This window comes from Salvelinus fontinalis, chromosome 1 (genome assembly GCF_029448725.1).
Source record: "Salvelinus fontinalis isolate EN_2023a chromosome 1, ASM2944872v1, whole genome shotgun sequence".
Taxonomy (NCBI): Eukaryota; Metazoa; Chordata; class Actinopteri; order Salmoniformes; family Salmonidae; genus Salvelinus; species Salvelinus fontinalis.
In genome coordinates, this window is record NC_074665.1 from 32,865,311 (window position 1) to 32,884,741 (window position 19,431).

The following is a 19,431-nucleotide window of genomic DNA, read 5'->3' on the forward strand; positions in this document are numbered from 1 at the left end:
TTGAAGAGGGGGATAACCGCAGCTGCTTTCCAATCTTTGGGGATCTCAGACGACACGAAAGAGAGGTTGAAGAGGCTAGTAATAGGGGTGGCAACAATTTCAGCAGATAGTTTTAGAAAGAAAGGGTCCAGATTATCTAGCCCGGCTGATTTGTAAGGGTCCAGATTTTGCAGCTCATTAAGAACATCAGCTGACTGTATTTGGGAGAAAGAGAAATGGGGAAGGCTTGGGCGAGTAGCAGAGGGGAGGGCAGTGCTGTTGTCCGGGGTAGGGGTAGCCAGGTGGAAAGCATGGCCAGCCGTAGAAAAATGCTTATTGAAATTCTCAATTATAGTGGATTTGTCGGTGGTGACAGTGTTTCCTATCTTCAGAGCGGTTGGAAGCTGGGAGGAGGTGTTCTTATTCTCCATGGACTTTACGGTGTCCCAGAACTTTTTTGAATTTGTGTTGCAGGAAGCAAATTTCTGCTTGAAAAAGCTAGCCTTGGCTGTTCTAACTGCCTGTGTATATTGGTTTCTGGCTTCCCTGAAAAGTTGCATATCACGGGGGCTGTTCGATGCTAATGCAGAACGCCATAGGATGTTTTTCTGTTGGTTAAGGGCAGTCAGGTCAGGAGAGAACCAAGGGCTATATCTGTTCCTGGTTCTAAATTTCTTGAATGGGGCATGCTTATTCAAGATGGTGAGGAAGGCATTTAAAAAAAATGACCAGGCATCCTCTACTGACGGGATGAGATCAATATCCTTCCAGGATACCCCGGCCAGGTCGATTAGGAAGGCCTGCTCGCTGAAGTGTTTCAGGGAGCGTTTGACAGTGATGAGTGGAGGTCGTTTGACCGCTGACCCATTACGGATGCAGGCAATGAGGCAGTGATCGCTGAGATCTTGGTTGAAAACAGCAGAGGTGTATTTGGAGGGCAAGTTTGTTAGGATGATATCTATGAGGGTACCCGTGTTTACGGAATTGGGGTGGTACCTGATAGGTTCATTGATAATTTGTGTGAGATTGAGGGCATCAAGCTTAGATTGTAGGGTGGCTGGGGTGTTGAGCATGTTCAAATTTAGGTCGCCTAGCAGCACGAGCTCTGAAGATAGATGGGGGGCAATCAGTTCACATAGTGTCCAGAGCACAGCTGGGGGCAGAGGGTGGTCTATAGCAGGCGGCAACGGTGAGAGACTTGTTTTTAGAGAGGTGGATTTTTAAAAGTAGAAGTTCAAATTGTTTGGGAACAGACCTGGATAGTATAACAGAACTCTGCAGGCAGTCTTTGCAGTAGATTGCAACACCGCCCCCTTTGGCCGTTCTATCTTGTCTGAAAATATTGTAATTGGGGATAAAAATGTCTGAATTTTTGGTGGTCTTCCTAAGCCAGGATTCAGACACGGCTAAAACATCCGGGTTGGTAGAGTGTGCTAAAGCAGTGAACAAAACAAACTTAGGGAGGAGGCTTCTAATGTTAACATGCATGAAGCCAAGGCTATTACGGTTACAGAAGTCATCAAAAGAGAGCGCCTGGGGAATAGGAGTGGAGCCAGGTACTGCAGGGCCTGGATTCACCTCTACATCACCAGAGGAACAGAGGAGAAGTACGATAAGGGTACGGCTAAAAGCTATGAGAATTGGTCGCCTAGAGCTACTAGAGCAGAGAGTAAAAGGAAGTTTCTGGGGGCGATAAAATAGTTTAAAGGAATAATGTACAGACAAAGGTATGGTAGGATGTGAATCCAGTGGAGGTAAACCTAGGTATTGAGTGATGATGAGAGAGATCTTGTCTCTAGAAACATCATTGAAACCAGGTGATGTCATCGCATATGTGGGTGGTGGAACTGAGAGGTTGGATATGGTATAGAGAGCAGGGCTAGAATCTCTACAGTGAAATAAGCCAATAAACACTAACCAGAACAGCAATGGACAAGGCATATTTACATTAAGGAGAGGCATGCTTAATCGAGTGATCAATAAGGGTCCAGTGAGTAGAGGTTGGTTGGGGTCGTGGCGATCCAGACAGCTGGCCGGGTATATGGCTATCGGTAGCAGCATAGGATGGAGGTCTGTTTGTAGATACCTCGTGCGTTTCCGTCGGTAGGTTCCGTGTAGTGGGGTTTTGTTCAGATAGCAGCCGATAAGACAGCTAACGATTAGCGGGCCTCAGATGAGCGTTCAGGTAACGTCGGGACGGAGGTGCCGGTTGGATAAATCCCTCGGGCAGATAACGTCGGCAGTCAGTCGTGAAGGCCCGGTGGGGTTCCGTATCTGCAGCAGCAACAAAAGAAACGGGTCCGGATGGTGATGGAACTCCTCAGCTGGCTAGCTCCAGCATGATTTGAGTTTGCTCCGGGGTCGACGTAAGCCAATAGTCACACGGTATGCAGCTAGCTAGCTGCGAAATCAAGGTGCAAGTGTCCAGAGCCTGCGGTTGGAATCCGGGGAAACTGAGAGAAAAAAAGTCCCGGAATGCTCCGGTCCGAGTCGCGTTGCACAAAAGTGCCGGTAGATTATCGAGCTAAAGGAATGACCGCAAAACGTGGGCAGCTGAAACACCAACGCTAGCCAGCAAACCGGCTAATTTCGGGGCAGCTACAGATTAGCTTCTGGCTAGCTATCGGAGTAGCTTCTGGTTAGCTTTCAGGCTAGCTTCTGAATTAGCCCCTGGCTATCTTCCACGATGGATTTTCAGATTGAGGTAAGTAATACTTATTGTAATTGGTGAAGCGGGTTGCAGGAAAGCTTTTGCAGGAAAGCTTTTGTAGTTGAGTTCTTGGATAATAAAATAAATTAAAGATATGTGAAGTAAAGGTGTAAATATATATATATACAGGACACGACACGACAATACGGAAAAAGACGTCTGAACTGCTAAGCCACCTTGGAATCATTCATCACATGGGATGATAATGATGTTAAGGGGTTTATAATCGAGGCTTACCATGTACCATTTGTTTCCGAGTACCCTAGAGAAACATGTGAGTGCAGATCTGTTAGCGTCATAGTTGCACCATTGCTGCAGCGTAAACGGCATGAGTCTAGCCCAACCAGATCAAAAGATCTGCTCCATATTACCTGCGCAACATTTTTCTTCCTATAGCGGATCACCGGGACTGCCTTTTACATTCATAAACCATGTCGTGGGCCGTTGTAAAACTACTCGCTCGTCAACGTCGTTAACCTCTCTAGGGTATGTGGGACGGTAGCGTCCCACCTCGTCAACAACCAGTGAAACTGCAGGGCGCCAAATTCAAAAACAACAGAAATCCCATAATTTAAATTCCTCAAGTATTTTACACCATTTTAAAGCTATACTTGTTGTAAATCCAGCCAGTGTCCGATTTTCAAAAAGGTTTTACGACGAAAGCACACCAAACGATTGTTAGGTATGAGCCAAGTCGCAGAAAAAGACAGCCATTTTTCCAGTTAAAGAGAGCAGTAACAGAGATATAATTAATCACTAACCTTTGATAATCTTCATCAGATGACACTCATAGGACTTCATGTTACACAATGCATGTATTTTTTTTGTTCGGTAAAGTTCATATTTATATCCCAAAATCTGAGTTTAGGCAAGACGCTACTGTATCACTTGGCAAAAAGCCTGAGAAAATGCAGAGCGCCAAATTAATATTAATTACTATAAAATCAAACTTATATTAAATCACACATGAAAGATACCAAATTAAAGCTACACTGGTTGTGAATCCAGCCAACATGTCAGAATTCAAATAGGGTTTTCGTCGAAAGCATACGATGCTATTATCTGAGTATAGCACAATAGTAAACAAAGAAGCATATTTCATGTGTGTGTGTGTGTGTGTGTGTGTGTGTGTGTGTGTGTTTAAGATATGCATCGGTCCCCGACGCCATTGTATCACTAAATTGTTACATCCCTACTAAATACATATCCAGGCATTGTGAAATCTGGCAGGCAACTGCAATGTAGTTGTCCTGGACCGCGCCCACAGTTTGAATTTCAAATGTACACCGTCAGCACATTGGAGAGGCTCCTCTGTTGTAAAAGGAGTTGTCATATTAATTTACATTGTGTACAGGGCACAGGAGTATGCCAAAACCAAGGCGGCAGACCGCACCCCCCTGCCCTCTCTGGTGGTGTGCCCCCCCACCTTGACAGGTCACTGGGTGGACGAGGTGGGCAAGTTCTGCACCAAAGAGTACCTGAACCCACTGCACTACACGGGACCCCCTACAGAGCGAGCACGGTAAGACCCCTGTACCGACCCTGACACACCCAAACATACACACGATTCCACCACAGAGATTGAGTAAAACACAGCGTCATTTGTTTCAATTATTCACGTTAAAATAATTAATCAATTATTGTTTTTTGTATTGCAGTTTACAGCATCAAGTGAAAAAGCACAACCTGGTAGTAGCCTCTTATGATGTTGTACGGAACGACATTGACTTTTTTAGGTGATTTATTTATATATAATTCTCTTATTTGGAAGGCTGGATAAGTGATTTTATAAGTAACTTATGTTTAATTTGTTTTAGGAATGTAAAATTCAATTATTGTATCCTCGACGAGGGCCATGTGATCAAGAACGGAAAGACCAAGCTCTCAAAAGCCATAAAGCAGTTGGCCGCCAACTTCCGAGTTATCCTATCAGGAACTCCCATCCAGGTGGGGGCATGAAACGTTTTACATTTTAGTCAGTGAAGAATGAGCAAAGGCTTCTGCAGTGGAAATGCATCTGATTTTAAGTTGCTAACACACTTGCAGTGTTTGTTTTGGTACTAATCTTTAAACCATGATCCTCACTGCATTAGATTAATGTTGCCTAATAATTTCTCTATTCTGGCCTAATGATTCCAGTTCCTCCACTCTGTGGGGTGGTTGGATGTATTAGTTTTACATTGACAGGTGTATTAGTGGATGAAATGAAGTAAGGACTTTATGTCAAGCCTGTGACATTAATGGTAATGTAGGCTAGATTGTGCTTGTCTACTCTGCTGCAGACTTATTTTAGATTAGTTAAACCCAAGCATTGAGTACTGGTAAATCTTAGTGTTTATTTCAGGTTAATAGAACTCGCTCTCTTTCTCCTTCTCCCACCTCTCCTCAGAATAATGTTCTGGAGCTGTGGTCACTCTTTGACTTCCTCATGCCCGGCTTCCTGGGCACAGAACGACAGTTTGCTGCCCGCTACGGCAAACCCATCCTGGCCAGCCGTGATGCCAAGAGCTCATCGCGTGAGCAGGAGGCCGGTAAGATATGATTTTGGTGTGGTCATCAGCCCGGAGTGCCTAACAATGAGTGCACGGAAGCTGGATCTTGTTCATTTGGCACTTGAAATAGTTTCAGAAAATTGCAATACTCTATTTTCCATGGCAAAAATTAAACTGACGCGGATGAATCTTTGCTCCTTTGACCTGTTAAACTCTTAATTTGAAAGGTACAGCCCTGGGCCTAGATTCACAAAACCTTAAGAAGAAATTTCTTAACTGCCATTTAAAAAAATTAACAATAGACTTAAAGGTAAGCAAGTTGCTATTCCTCAATGGTTCTTGAAAAATGTCTTGCGCTATTTCTTATGTTTCTCCTTAAGCAAAAAGTCGAACAAATTTTGTTTCTTAAAATTCTAGTGGAAGGCGTATGAAGTGCATACAGATCCATAAATAAATAAAAGACAATTGAATAGGCAATGCCTTTCACAGAAACCCATTTCAGAATTTTCACTTCCTGTTTGGAAGTTTGCCTGCCAAGTGAGTTCTGTTTTACTCACAGATATAATTCAAACAGTTTTAGAAACTTCAGAGTGTTTTCTATCCAATAGTACTCAAATCTTGTTGGCAATGTCATAAGAATCCCCCCACTGCCATAGATCATGCACTATGGTCGTATTTTTAGAGTACGCAATGTAGGTCAAGTTGCCAGAAGTGCAAACATATTTAGTGTGCATGGAAAGGGTACGTCCTGATGGTCATTGTAACGCAATTAATTTCCTTCTCCATCCACATTACCTTGTATGCCTCCTCCACATGTGCTGTTGCTCTAGTAGTGTTTAGAACGACACCATTAGGTAAAGTATCTTACTCCCCCCCCCCCCTTCATTAAAATATTTTCTAACAGTAATTGGTGTCATGTCAAACAAACCTAGACTTTCAATCTGCTTAGTTTTTGTTTCCTTGCCACAATATTTCAGTGTATTGCGATACTGGTATTGTCACAGCCCTATTTAGTACCTCGCCGTTTCTTCAGTTTAGTGCTATCTGTACTAAAGAAACCCTTGTTGGTTTCCGTAGCATACGTTGTGCCCTAATAAACATGACCCTGAAGAAACTGTCTTGACACTCTCACACTGACAGTGGTGTTAGTAGCTTTTAATGACTGTTCCCCTTCAGGGGTGCTGGCCATGGAGGCGCTGCATCGCCAAGTTCTGCCCTTCCTCTTGAGGAGGATGAAAAAGGACGTGCTGCAGGACCTGCCCCCCAAGATCATCCAGGACTACTACTGTAACCTCAGCCCTCTACAGGTACACCACATGGAGTGGCCCACCTTGAAACACTAACAACGCCACGTGCAGTACCTGTCAAAAGTTTGGACAGACCTACTCATTCAAGGGTTTTTCTTTGACTATTTTCTGCATTATAGAATAATAGGGAAGATGACATAACTATGAAATAACACATATGGAATCATGTAGTAACCAAAAAAGTGTTAAACAAATCAAAATATATTTGAGATTCTTCAAAGTAGCTACCCTTTGCCTTGACTGCTTTGCACACTCTTGGCATTCTCTCAACCAGCTTCACCTGGAATGCTTTTCCGACAGTCTTGAAGGAGTTCCCACATATGTGAAGTACTTGTTGGCTGCTTTTCCTTCAATCTGTGGTCCAACTCATCAACCCAATTGCGTTAGTTTTGGATGTCGAGTGATTGTGGAGGCCAGGTCATCTGATGCAGCACTCATCACTCTCCATCTTGGTCAAATAGCCCTTACACAGCCTGGAGTTGTGTTTTGGGTCATTGGCCTGTTGAAAAACAAATGATAGTCCCACTAAGCGCAAACCAGATGTGATGGCGTATCGCTGCAGAATGCTGTGGTAGCCATTCTGGTTAAGTGTGCCTTGAATTCTAAATAAATCACTGACAGTATCACCAGCAAAGCACCATCACACCACCTCCATGCTTCACGGTGGGAAATACACATGCGGAGATCATCCGTTCACCCACACTGCGTCTCATAAAGACACGGCGGTTGGAACCAAAAATATTCAATTTGGATTCATCAGACCAAAGGACAGATTTCCACCGGTCTAATGTCCATTGCTCGTGTTTCTTGGCCCAAGAAAGTCTCTTCTTATTGGTGTCCTTTAGTAGTGATTTCTTTGCAGCAATTTGACCATGAAGGCCTGACTCATACTGTCTCCTCTGAACAGTTGATGTTGAGATGTCTGTTACTGGAACTCTGAAGCATTTATTTGGGCTGCAATCTGAGGTGCAATCAACTGCCGATTTTTCTGAGACTGGCATCTCTGATGAACTTATCCTCTGCAACAAAGGTAACGGGCTTAATTTCCTGTGGTGGTCCTCATGAGAGCCAGTTTCATCATAGTGCTTTATGGTTTTTGCGACTGCACTTGAAGAAACTTTCAAAGTACTGGACATTTTCTAGATTGACTAACCTTCATGTCTTAAAGTAATGATGGACTGTTTCTCTTTGATTACTTGAGCTGTTCTTGCCATAATATGGATTTAGCCATATTTGGTGAAAGACCATCTTCTGTATACCAACCCTACCTTGACACAACTGATTGGCTCAAACGCATTAAGAAGGAAAGAAATTGCACAAATTAACAAGGCACACCTGTTAATTAAAAGGCATTCCAGGTGACTACCTCATGAAACTGGTTGAGGGAATGCCAAGAGTGCTAAGCTGTCATCAAGGCGAAGGGTGGCAACTTTGAAGAATCTGAAATATAAAATATATTTTGATTTGTTTTAACTTTTTGGGGGGGGGTTACTCCATATGTTATTTCATAGTTTTGATGTCTTCACTATTCTACAATGTAGAAAATAGTCAAAATAAAGAAACCCTTGAATGAGTGTTAACTTTTGACTGGTACTATAGATACTGTCTTCATTTGGAGAGAACATTCACTTGTGTATTTTCCACTTTCTAGTCACCACAGAAGCTGAGGCTGCTACAAATCTTAATGTTTCAATCCAATAAATGAAAGCCTCGTATGTAGCTTGTTGTATACATACAATCTGTGTGCGTGTTTGATATTGACTACGTTGCAGACGGACTGTGTAGAATCACAGATCTACAAATCACAGTTAATCCCAAATAACTACCCATGTGATTTTTAGATTAGCAATTCTGTGCCTGCCATTGCTCAAACTGATACCCTCAAACATTCTGTCCCTGTGTCTGTCTCTGTCTGCAGGTTCAGCTGTATGAGGACTTTGCCAAGTCCCGGGCCAAGGTTGGTGTGGAGGACACCATCTCTACAGCCTCCACCCAGGAGGAGGAGAAACCCAAGCTGAAGGCCACGGGCCATGTGTTCCAGGTACACACACATTGTGACTGCCTTTGTAGTTTTTGGATTGTCCCTGACCATGAAAGTGTCCTTTTTCTCCACTGAGCTTCTCACACATGTGAATATGACCTGCATTGAAATGTTAAGTCTGTGTATACCATACTTGCTATTTTATGTTATTAATGTCCTCTTCCCTCCAGGCTCTGCAGTACTTGAGGAAGCTGTGTAACCACCCAGGCCTGGTACTGCTGCCACAGCACCCTGAGTACAAGCGCATCACAGACCAGCTGGCAGCACAACACTCTAGCCTTCGAGACATCCAGCATTCGCCTAAACTCTCAGCCCTCAAACAGGTACCACTAATTCTGCATTCCTTACACCAGTGTTTCTGGTCCTTTGGATGCCACCTGGTCCTGGCATCCAAAGGGGTGCACAGTTCAGTTTTTTTCCTCAGCACTACGCACCTGATTCAAAGCTTGAGTTGATACATTTGAATCAGCTGTGTAGTACTAGGGAAAAAATCAAAACCTTGGGGTTCCAAGGACCAGGATTAAGAAACACTAAAGGCGTCTGCATGCGTCCCAGCTGGAACAGTTTGTGTGTATATTATGACGTTTTGGTCTTCAAGGTTTTTTGGGGGGGTTTGTGCCAAAAATATTTTCTCTGCAACCTGAAGTCTACGCCCCTTCCTTTGTGATTGGTAAACATTAGAGATTTTTCAATGACGAATAAGATTTGAGTTTGCTCAATTCTGACTCTTCTGAGGAATAGTGTACTGTCTACGGCAGACATGGGCAAACTACGGCCCGCGGGCCACATACGGCCCGTTAGGCTTTTTAATCCGGCCCGCCGAACTTGTCCAAATTATAGTAAAAACCTCCTTTTTTTTCCCCTTTCCCTGCAATGCCCACGTTTCCCCAATAGATGGCGCACTCAAAACACATTGACCGTTGTTGGAGTGGCGCGTATTTCTCTTTATTTCACTTTAATTTTCACTTCGTTTCACGTCACCATTAAGCCCTTCTGTGAAAATGAGCGGACCAAAGAGAAGGAAAGTGGACAGCGAATGCCGAGTGTTTAATAAGGAGTGGACAACAAAATACTTCTTCACTGAAGTCCGATCAACGGCTGTATGTCTGATATGCCAAGAAGCTGTTGCGGTTTTCAAAGAGTACAATATAAGCCGTCACTTTGCCACGAAGCATGCAAACTATGCTAGCAAGCAGTCAACACAAGAACGGGCGGCTACTGCTCAGAGGTTGGCAGCTAATTTACAGAGTCAACAGAACTTTTTTCACCGACAAACTGCAATTCAAGAGTCAAGTACCAAGGCAAATCTGCACAGAGAATTTTGCCGTCGGTTCTGTGATTTTGAAAAAATTGACAAGTCACTTCAACTGGTGTCCTGTCCCCTGTCACAAGACCCCGAATCAGCACCGCAGGAGCTGCAATTGGAACTGATCGATCTTCAGTCTGACTCAGTCTCAAAGGAGAAGTTCAAGTCTCTTAAACTGAATGACTTTTACGCTTCACTTAACGAGACCGCGTTTCCAAACCTCCGGAGGACGGCGCAGAAGATGCTGGTGTTTGGCTCGACCTACGTGTGTGAGCAGACGTTTAGCGTCATGAAAATCAACAAAGCCCATCACAGATCCAAGTTAACTGACCAACACCTCAGATCTGTCCTGAGAATTGCCACAACAAAACTAACTCCAGACTTTGATGCACTGGCAAAAAAGGGAGACCAACACTGTTCCCACTGAAATGGTGAGTTTTTCTGCTGTGTTATGAAAAAATGCATATGGAAAGTTTGGAAGTGCGTCTTTTAATTAAGCGCAATGCGCATTTACGCACAGCAGCGGTACAGTAGCTTTATTAACACGCCGCACATCGCTCTTAATTTAAATTTTCAGCTGCAGGTAGGATATTTAATACAGCCTATGTCTGTGTGCTTGGCAACGATACACGTGTACTGTTTGCGCGTGAAGGCGAGGGCGTCTGTGGCGAGTTTGTAGAGCGCGCGGTCAGGACAATCCATCCATGATTTTGCGGAGTTTAACACAAGTAGATATTATTGAGCTTGAGTATTTCGTTGTGTAATAATATGTTTTGAATGTTGAAAGTGATTCCATTTTTCAATAAATGTTGATTTCTTTAACTTTGCACCTTCGATTGAAACTTATTAAAAACAGACGCAATCTTGATAAATCACAGTGCGTATGTTATTTTAATCTATTTACATTTCCTCATCCCGGTATCTGCGAAATAGTATGTAAATGCCATATCTTGCATATTCCTTGAGACAAATTTATTAACTGATAAGGGCTATTTTTCACATTTGAAAGACAGTTAATAAATTGGGTTGTAGTGTTCTTACTGTGCTATGAGGTTTGCACACACTACATTTTAATGCTTTAGTATTCCGGCCCAAACACTCCCTCCAAATGCTCCTGGCCCGGCCCCTCTGTCAAATTTTAGAACCCATTGTGGCCCGCGAGTCAAAAAGTTTGCCCACCCCTGGTCTACGGTGTCTCAAAATGGACAAACGGTACTATTGCTGCTTTTTTTCTCGTTTTTAAGCGACTGGAGTATGCGAGCACACTTGTTTTTTTGCCTAGCGTTCTGCTTGCTAAGGCGCGAGTCGAACTGAAGCATGCTGCCACAATTAACCCAAGCTAACCCCGTACCAACCCTACCCCCCTCAGCCTTCACAGGTACCATTCTATCCCCCCCATCTCCTCTGCTTCAGAAGTGGCAGTGATGGGGATAGTGGGGTGAGGTGCAGATATCGGTCGATCGCCTACACTCAACTCCATACTAAACACCTACAGATCAAAACACTCAATTGTAATCCTGCGCTCCCCCCCCCTCTTCCCTCCTCCAGTTGTTGTTGGACTGTGGTCTGGGCAGCAGCGGCTCAGCGGAGGGCACAGAGGCGGTGGTTGCCCAACACAGAGTGTTGATCTTCTGTCAGCTGAAAAGCATGCTGGACATCGTGGAGCACGACCTGCTCAAGCCGCAGCTGCCCACCGTCACCTACCTGCGACTTGACGGCAGCGTGCAGGCGAGCCTGCGCCACGCCATCGTCTCCAGGTAATAAAGGAGGAGCATGTTCTTTGGGCGGGGCAAATAAATGGTGTTGGTGTCACAGGGAATAATGGAATACTCTGATTAGTTGTGTCGCCAGCATATAAAAAATATTTATTTTAAACTCCCATCTCCTCCTTCCATGTGATTGTTTTTATGACCGGACGCCTTAGAAGTAGTTTGAGACCGGTTTTGGGCACAGATAGTAGGCAGAGCCGAGGCTCGAACCCACGTCGCCAGGGGTGTCCGTAGTCAGGAGCTTAGATTGCTACGCCAGACTCCGGCACAGTCCGTGCTTTTGCTGTAACGTCACCCATTGTCTAACTCGACAAATTTGATCTGAATTTAAAGGCACTCTCCTTCTCTCAGCCTCCATCTCACGTGCTCTTGCCCTCGTCCCCTCATTCTCCCTCTTGACATCTGCTGTGCTCTGTCACGCTCGCTTTCAGGTTCAACAATGACCCCTCCATTGACGTGCTGCTGCTCACCACGCACGTGGGCGGTCTGGGTCTGAACCTGACTGGTGCTGACACGGTGGTGTTTGTGGAACACGACTGGAACCCCATGAGAGACCTACAGGCCATGGACCGCGCCCACAGGATAGGACAGGTACACTACTGCCTCCATGGACACACACACACCCCTTTTCACACTACTGAGCCAAGGCAAGCTGTACTTGGCTGGCCTAGTTAATCACCCACCGTAGTTGCTGGAACCGTGCTAGAAAGGACGAAGACGAGGTCCAGGCCCAACACAGTGCGGTTTGGGTCAGCCCTATAGTGTGACTTAGGCAATGGTGTGTTTGAGCAAGCCGAGGCGCAGAATCACTCATCTTGGTTCAATGCAGTTGATCTCAAACATGCGCGCCGGCTTGGCATTCGATGTAGTGATAAGTGATATTTGTAATTGTGTCTTTTTTTTTGTTTGTTGCAGAAACGCGTGGTGAATGTGTATCGTCTGATCACTCGGGGCACTCTGGAAGAGAAGATCATGGGCCTGCAGAAGTTCAAGATGAACATCGCCAACGCGGTCATCAGCCAGGAGAACGCCAGCCTGCAGAGTATGGGCACCGACCAGCTCCTCAACCTCTTCACCCTGGACAAGGTCAGTAGCTCTCCCTTGGGTACACGCACTTCGGCCTGTGCACTCTTTTCGTCTCTCTCGCCTGGTCTTCTTGGTCATGCTGCTCTTTCACGCACACATCCATTTAACCAGTATTGTCCGACGTGTGTTTCCGTCTCTCTAACTTGTCTCTCTGTCTAGGATGGGAAGGATGATAAGGGCGAGTCGTCTTCCGGAGGGAAAGCCTCCATTAAGAACGTGCTGGACGGTCTGGGGGACCTGTGGGATCAGCAGCAGTATGACACAGAGTACAACCTGGACAGCTTCATGCACACGCTCCACTAGCCTCTTGCCCAGCCAGACTAAACGATGCTCATCCACCTCCAGCCTAGCAGGGTCATTCTACACAGCCCTCAGGATGCTAATCTCAGAATGGGACCCCCCCCCCCCTCACACGCACAAGTTTAGCCACATTGACATTCGCCCAAGCCCCAAGGATTCGGTTTTCAACCCCCACAACATCCAGGGTTCAGCGCTATTTGCCAGTCTGAACCTGGTTATCCCTATGGCTCCCTCGGTAGTCTCCCACCGGAGGCCTACTGACTTGACCACCTAAAGGCCTTCCCACCTTCAGTCCTGTCTGCCATGTGCCATCTTTTCCCAGGGGGACAGAGGGCCCTCTAGTCTGTCCTTGGGACTGCCTGTGGTGATTCTCCTTATAATTGGCAGACTTAAAGCACTCTGTCACCCTCTTGGAGGACTACCACTGCTCTATTGACATATGGTCAAAAACCAGGTGTGATCGCTAGAAAGAGGAGGTGGCAGGGGTTGTTGTGAGCTGACCTATAGGAACACACCCGTGTGCTGGCTCTTTATAGCGGGCTACTGGATTGTGCTGCAGCTGCTGGGGGGGGGGGTAGTTTTGGGTTGTAGACCTGTGACCTATAGATGACTCCCATCCGAAGGTGGCGCTAGTCTCCCCACGGATGTCCTGTGTAAGCACATTCATTTCACCTTTCTCACCGCAGAACTCTTATCAGTCGACTGACCTGGCAGATGATTGGAAAAGCTATGGTCATGGCCAGTGCTGCTCCTCCCCAACCTTGTAAAATGTTACTCTGAATGGCACTACAGGGACAAACTGAAATGCCCCCCCCCGCCGCCCCGCCCAAGAGGACTTGTCAGAGTTTTAAGAAGAGAATGCAGACCTGTAAATATTTCTGTAATTTCTGCTTTTTGTTTAAACTAATAGAATTATAATAAATTCTACAGACCTTTCAGTGTGTGTCTTGTGCGTGCTCTGTCTTGTCCCCATGGTCTGCATTCCCATGTTGATTTGAAGAACACTGTATATAACTTTGAACATGGCCAGTAGAGGGTGTGTTCTTGCATTTAGGAATGATGGCACAGATTAAAATTGTTCATTCAGAGCTAGAGGTGCATGATGTTGAAAAGCAAGAGAAAGTAAATGTTGCTTTAAAGTGAAGATGACTACACCTATTCAGTGATACTAGAGCTTTAGTTTGATCAGGTGACGGATTAACTAGTCGTTTTACTGCTGCACATGTAAGCCCTATACTACGAGTCAGGTTTGAAGCGTTACCAAGCTAACCTGGGTCAACTGTATACAATTTTTTAAATACTGATCACAGTACTATGCATTTGAAATGTCATTCACAAACTTTCGTTTGAGCATTTTTATCGATTAGGAGTGGGTTAAAAGTTGCTTGTGCACCAGACTGCATTAACGATACGTAATTTAAGTGTGGCACTGACTCGCCCATGTATTGTTGATTCCGCATGGTTTCAATGAGTTTGGCGTTGGACTAGCCACGTGGGACATGCACGTGAAATTCCAAGCAGGCAGACACCCAAGAGCCACGGTAATAAAACGGATGAAGCCTGAGCTGGAATATGAAGCTAGCTGAAGCTGCCTAGCTTTCGAAAACCCTGAGTAGATCTCACTTCATTCATAGTCTACCCAGGGCCGGCTCTCAATTTACTTTTAAGAGTTAGAATAGACTATACAATGTGCGCCAGCAGTTTTGTCAGTCAATTAGTCTAGCCAGTTATCTAAATTTGTAGTAATCCTGGTCGAATACCAACCGGGTTTACAGGGCACGTGCCTGACCGCCACGGTGCCCTTGTCTTTCTTCCACTAAAGAAAATTGCTTAGGACCCACAAAAGGCTAGCCAGCCCAGAGTATACCCCTCTGGTAGGAAGAACACAAACGTATAAATGCAACATGTCAAGTGTTGGTCCCATGTTTCATGAGCTGAAATTAAAGGTTTGCCCAAAAAAATCCATAAACATCTTTTTGTTTTTTATGCACACATTTTGACATCCCTGTAAATGAGCGTTTCTCCTTTGCCAAAATAATCCATACACCTGACTAGTGGCATATCAAGAAGCTGATTAAATTGCATAATCATTACAGGTACACCTTGTGCTGGTTCTAACATGCCTCCTTTGTCCTGGTCTTGTACACATTCAAATTGTGCCCACTTTTTTTGACAGGTGTAGACAATTAAGACTAATTGTAATCAGATTTTTCTGCCCACCTCCAGAGGCAGTCAAGCACACATTGTCTGGATATCTGACAAGTGTTGACAGACCTGGACAGTGAAGCCATAATTATCATGCCGTTAAAATCATTGACAGGTGGCACCTTTGTCATCAATGAGTCTTAAATATATTGAAAGAATAGAGGTCAAATTTGCATACAGGAAAGATGTTCACAATCGACGCAGTGGACAGGTTAGAGATGCATTTCTGAAAATGTTGGCACAATCAAATTCCAAACTTTCCCTTAGTGCCAGGTATAAACAAGACTAGAGAGGTTGACTATGTATAGCGAAGATCTTGGTGTATAAAGTGACGCGGATAAACCTACATTGCTTCAGTAACCTGTAATGTAACAGGTCTTAAATGGATTTCAGTTCTTTTGAGATTTATTTTCACACTTCACATTTTTCCATTCCAGTCAAGCACCTTACTCCAGGCAGAACATCAAGGGATGAGAGAAAGAGGTGGAAAAGGAGGCCATGCAAAAGACGACAATATTTCACAGCATCATACAACTATATTTAATAAGACTTGCTTGTTATTAGTACAGAAAAGGGAAAAGGTGGGAACTACAAACTTGAAGCAGTAGTAGTAAGCATTAGCAGCATAGAGATCCATGTTTTTTTACAGTTATACTGCAAATTTAGACAAGCATAGGTCCAAGTCAACAATTTCAAAGCCTCGTCAAGATAGAACCAGTAATCAAACAAAAAGTGTTACTGTAAAAAATTAATGAACAAACACTTTTAAAAAGTTGTGATTTTGTCTGAGAAAAAACTTGAGCAAGTTTATCTTTTTTTTGAGATCACAAAATGAAGGGCCTACTGAGAGAACATTCATGATGCATAAGTGAATATACTATCCAAATCTAGTGTTATATGAAATAGTTATATTTCGATAGGATTATATGAAATTTCCTCCACCACACATGATTTCCATCTCAGCCAAACTGTTCCTTTCAGTTGCACATAGTAGTTTAATATTGTCAGGGTATAGTGTTTGCTTAACAAATAAATGAAATGTAATAAATACTAGACAAATACTTGGTGGTATGACTGTAATACTGACCCTTGGGAGAAAGCACTGGGTTAGTACGAGATGAAGTTAATTAGTAGAACACCACCTGTACAAACTGGTAGAAAAGGCAAGCTAGAAATAACATTCTCAGACCAGCATTTGCATTGGTGTTTTTTTCCGCTTATTGATGACAATACTATAGTACAGGAAGTGGTGATGTCACAACACTTCATATGGAGCAATAGTCTATGGATATGAGGGCAAAAATCCAGTTAATGCCATCCCCGAAGAACACACCACATAATATTATCTTGGCTCAAATTGTATCTTGGCTCAAATTTCAATCTAAAGGCCAGTTTGTACACACTAAACTGTGACTAAAGAAATCTAGGTGGTTTGGGGATAAAGAAAACAAGTCACACCCTCCACTTAATTATACAGTTCATCTTAACATTTACATTCATTCTTAAATACAATCTCACTGGTGCGCATAGCCACTTTTCAGGTTCCTACAGGGGTTTACCCACCATCTGAAACTAAAGGGAGGGTCATGTAACATGATTAACATTTTATAGGTATTAATGTGATGTTTCACATCAGTGGAAGTGTTGTGACATCTTGGCCATACAATGTTATTGACAGTAATGTTATTGACTAGGTGGGGTTATACCGTAGTAGCAGAAGCAGTAGGAGTGGTAAGTAGCATTGTCCAGCTTCCACAACATCACAACATACCACATTCTGCCTTTTTATTTTATTGCCTGTTCATTTGTTTTACATTGCCAATCACTTAACAATACCAAACGTCATAGTTTTTTTTGTTTTTTTCCCCTCTCCTTAAATCATCGTCACACTAATGTAAGCAACATCAGCGAGTTAACACATTAAGCTTTGCATTTAAAAAATCTACACACTTAAGTAACAATATTACAAAGGTTTTTCAGCTTCCAAAAATAAAATAAAGTGAACAAATGAAAAAAGTAACTTTTTTTTAAAGAATTAGCATCATAAAATGAATTTATTCCAAGTAAAAATATAAAATAATATTAATGACATTGACCAGATATGAAAGTCTCCCCCAGAAATAACTATTAATGGTTGAGAAATAAGTCTGTAAAGAAAATACGAAATAAAAATACGTAAATGTTTAAATAATTTTCTTTTTTAGCAAAAATCTCTAAAAATAATGAAAAATTTCTCAGTACAAAGGCTACATTACTACTGGAAGGTACTAGCATGTAGAGTAGGTAAATACACAGTAGAAAATGATTTTAGTGAATCACAATGCTTGCAATGAAAATAAATCTGCAATAAAGATTTGCCTCTTTCTTTTTTCTTATTTTTTTTTTTTACAAACAGTACAAACAGTATTGCACATTACAACAAAGAATCGAGGTTCTTAGCCTTAAAAAAATGGGACTAATTCAAGTCTTGCGTGAATAGAAGGCTACCAGTCAATTGATACACCTTGGGGGCTTTCGAACAAGTTACAGTTGAAACACTTGTATCTCTTAATAATAATTTAAAAAAACATTCCTTTCTCTCCACCTCATCTGCTTAAAGTCTATTTTTTTTTAAACAATCTCAGGCTAACAAAATTAGGGTGTTGCTTTTACAAAACAAAATGAAACACATACTTTTAGGAAACATAAAAAAGTTCTTAAAAAATAACATGAACAGAAGATCTCTTTCACAATTCTGGTCAGCATAGTAAATGACTGATTATAAATATACAAAATAAGGGAAGTATCTTCAGTTCACCTGATAGACTTTTATTTATATAGAACAACAATTTTTTTTTAGGACTAATGTTTTCCTTGGAACACTAACACTCATGTTACGTTTGTCTTGGTGACACCGTGCTTCCACGGGTATAAGACCAGTGGGAAACTCACTCTAACCTCCTCTGTAATAAGGTAGACTCTGTACTTCAGCTAACTACGACATTATATTAAAGTTATAAAGCTCTAGCTCCTTCAGTTGTTTTTTTCAAAAAATAAAATTTAAAATAAAAGCAAATAAGCATGACAAAAAATAAAATCAACCACCTGTTAAATCATCTCTGGCAGAATTAAATTAATATATATTTTTTAATTTGAATAAACTTACTTAGAAAATATCAATTTCTCTCCTAATATATTTCAAAATTGAGGTATTGCAAAAGATCATGTCAGTCAGAAAGCACACTTTTTGTTTTTCTCCCAACAAAAACAATTACTGACTGTTAAACTGTCCAGATACAAAGAGTAGTGCATAACACGTCTATTATAGAGAAGGAACAAACATAGAAAACCCTTCTGGGCGGGGAAAGACATCTCACAAAAACACCCAGAATTCACTTAAATAGGGAGACTTATTATTACTCATGGTTAGCCTCTTTTTTGTTGTTGTAGACTTTATCAATAAAAAAGTATCTTCGGTTTAGATTAGTTTACTTTTACAAGAAACAAACAAAATGGTTTGTCCTAAAGCAAACCGTTTTGCGACTAAAACCGAGAGAGGACGGCGGGGTGCCAGCACGGGACAAATCGCAACACACAGAAAAGGAGACGACACATCAACTCGCAATGTTGTAGGATCCAGACTGGATTGTCCACAAAACTGCTAAAAACCAGTGTAACTTAGCCCCAAACTCCACCGCTCAAACCCAAACCAACCCCAGCAGCCAATACTTTGTTTATTTGTCCTGCATTTATAACTACCCAATACCTCCCACCCCACCCCACCCCACCCCCCCATCCAACTGCACCCCATACCATAGCCTTTTGATTTAAAACAAAATGTCCACCATTTTAGCAGGTCATTATTCTATTTCAAGCTTTGCAGGAAAATCTGGATAAATATGGTAAATCCCAGCAAGCACACAATGTTCTGGCAATGTTATTACAACCCCGTAGCCAGAGAACTTTATGTGCAGGCTGAGAAGGAGCTCAGTTTACTAAACCACAAGTCTCCAGTAGCTTCAATGTTCTGTCTATCTTCTCATCACTGTCTCGTATGCCTTGTCACCACAACAGTACAAATGTTTCTAACTTGCACCTTTAAACCCACAGGCATAGCGCTTGATGCTTCGCACAGTATCATCTGTGGTCTCCGTATGTGTCGGTGGTTTAAGTTGAACATATGTGAGCTCTTTGGTTTTTTTGGGGACACGACCCTGTCAACAGTACAGACAGCAGTTCTGTGTTTCTCAGATTCAA

The 19,431-nt window shown here is 42.9% G+C and overlaps 1 protein-coding gene across 1 annotated transcript in view; it reads left to right on the forward strand.

Moving 5' to 3' along the window:
- The window catches only part of LOC129853208 (TATA-binding protein-associated factor 172-like), a 65,466-nt gene extending 51,538 nt beyond the window's left edge, over positions 1 to 13,928 (forward strand). The window contains exons 29-39 of the mRNA XM_055918990.1: positions 4,044 to 4,211; positions 4,348 to 4,425; positions 4,507 to 4,636; positions 5,079 to 5,220; positions 6,358 to 6,488; positions 8,407 to 8,529; positions 8,700 to 8,852; positions 11,384 to 11,592; positions 12,036 to 12,195; positions 12,520 to 12,690; positions 12,850 to 13,928. Coding sequence (XP_055774965.1) covers positions 4,044 to 4,211; positions 4,348 to 4,425; positions 4,507 to 4,636; positions 5,079 to 5,220; positions 6,358 to 6,488; positions 8,407 to 8,529; positions 8,700 to 8,852; positions 11,384 to 11,592; positions 12,036 to 12,195; positions 12,520 to 12,690; positions 12,850 to 12,993 — 1,609 coding nt within the window. The 3' untranslated portion in view covers positions 12,994 to 13,928. The remainder of the gene's footprint in view (positions 1 to 4,043; positions 4,212 to 4,347; positions 4,426 to 4,506; positions 4,637 to 5,078; positions 5,221 to 6,357; positions 6,489 to 8,406; positions 8,530 to 8,699; positions 8,853 to 11,383; positions 11,593 to 12,035; positions 12,196 to 12,519; positions 12,691 to 12,849) is intronic.
- The last annotated feature ends 5,503 nt before the right edge of the window (positions 13,929 to 19,431 follow it).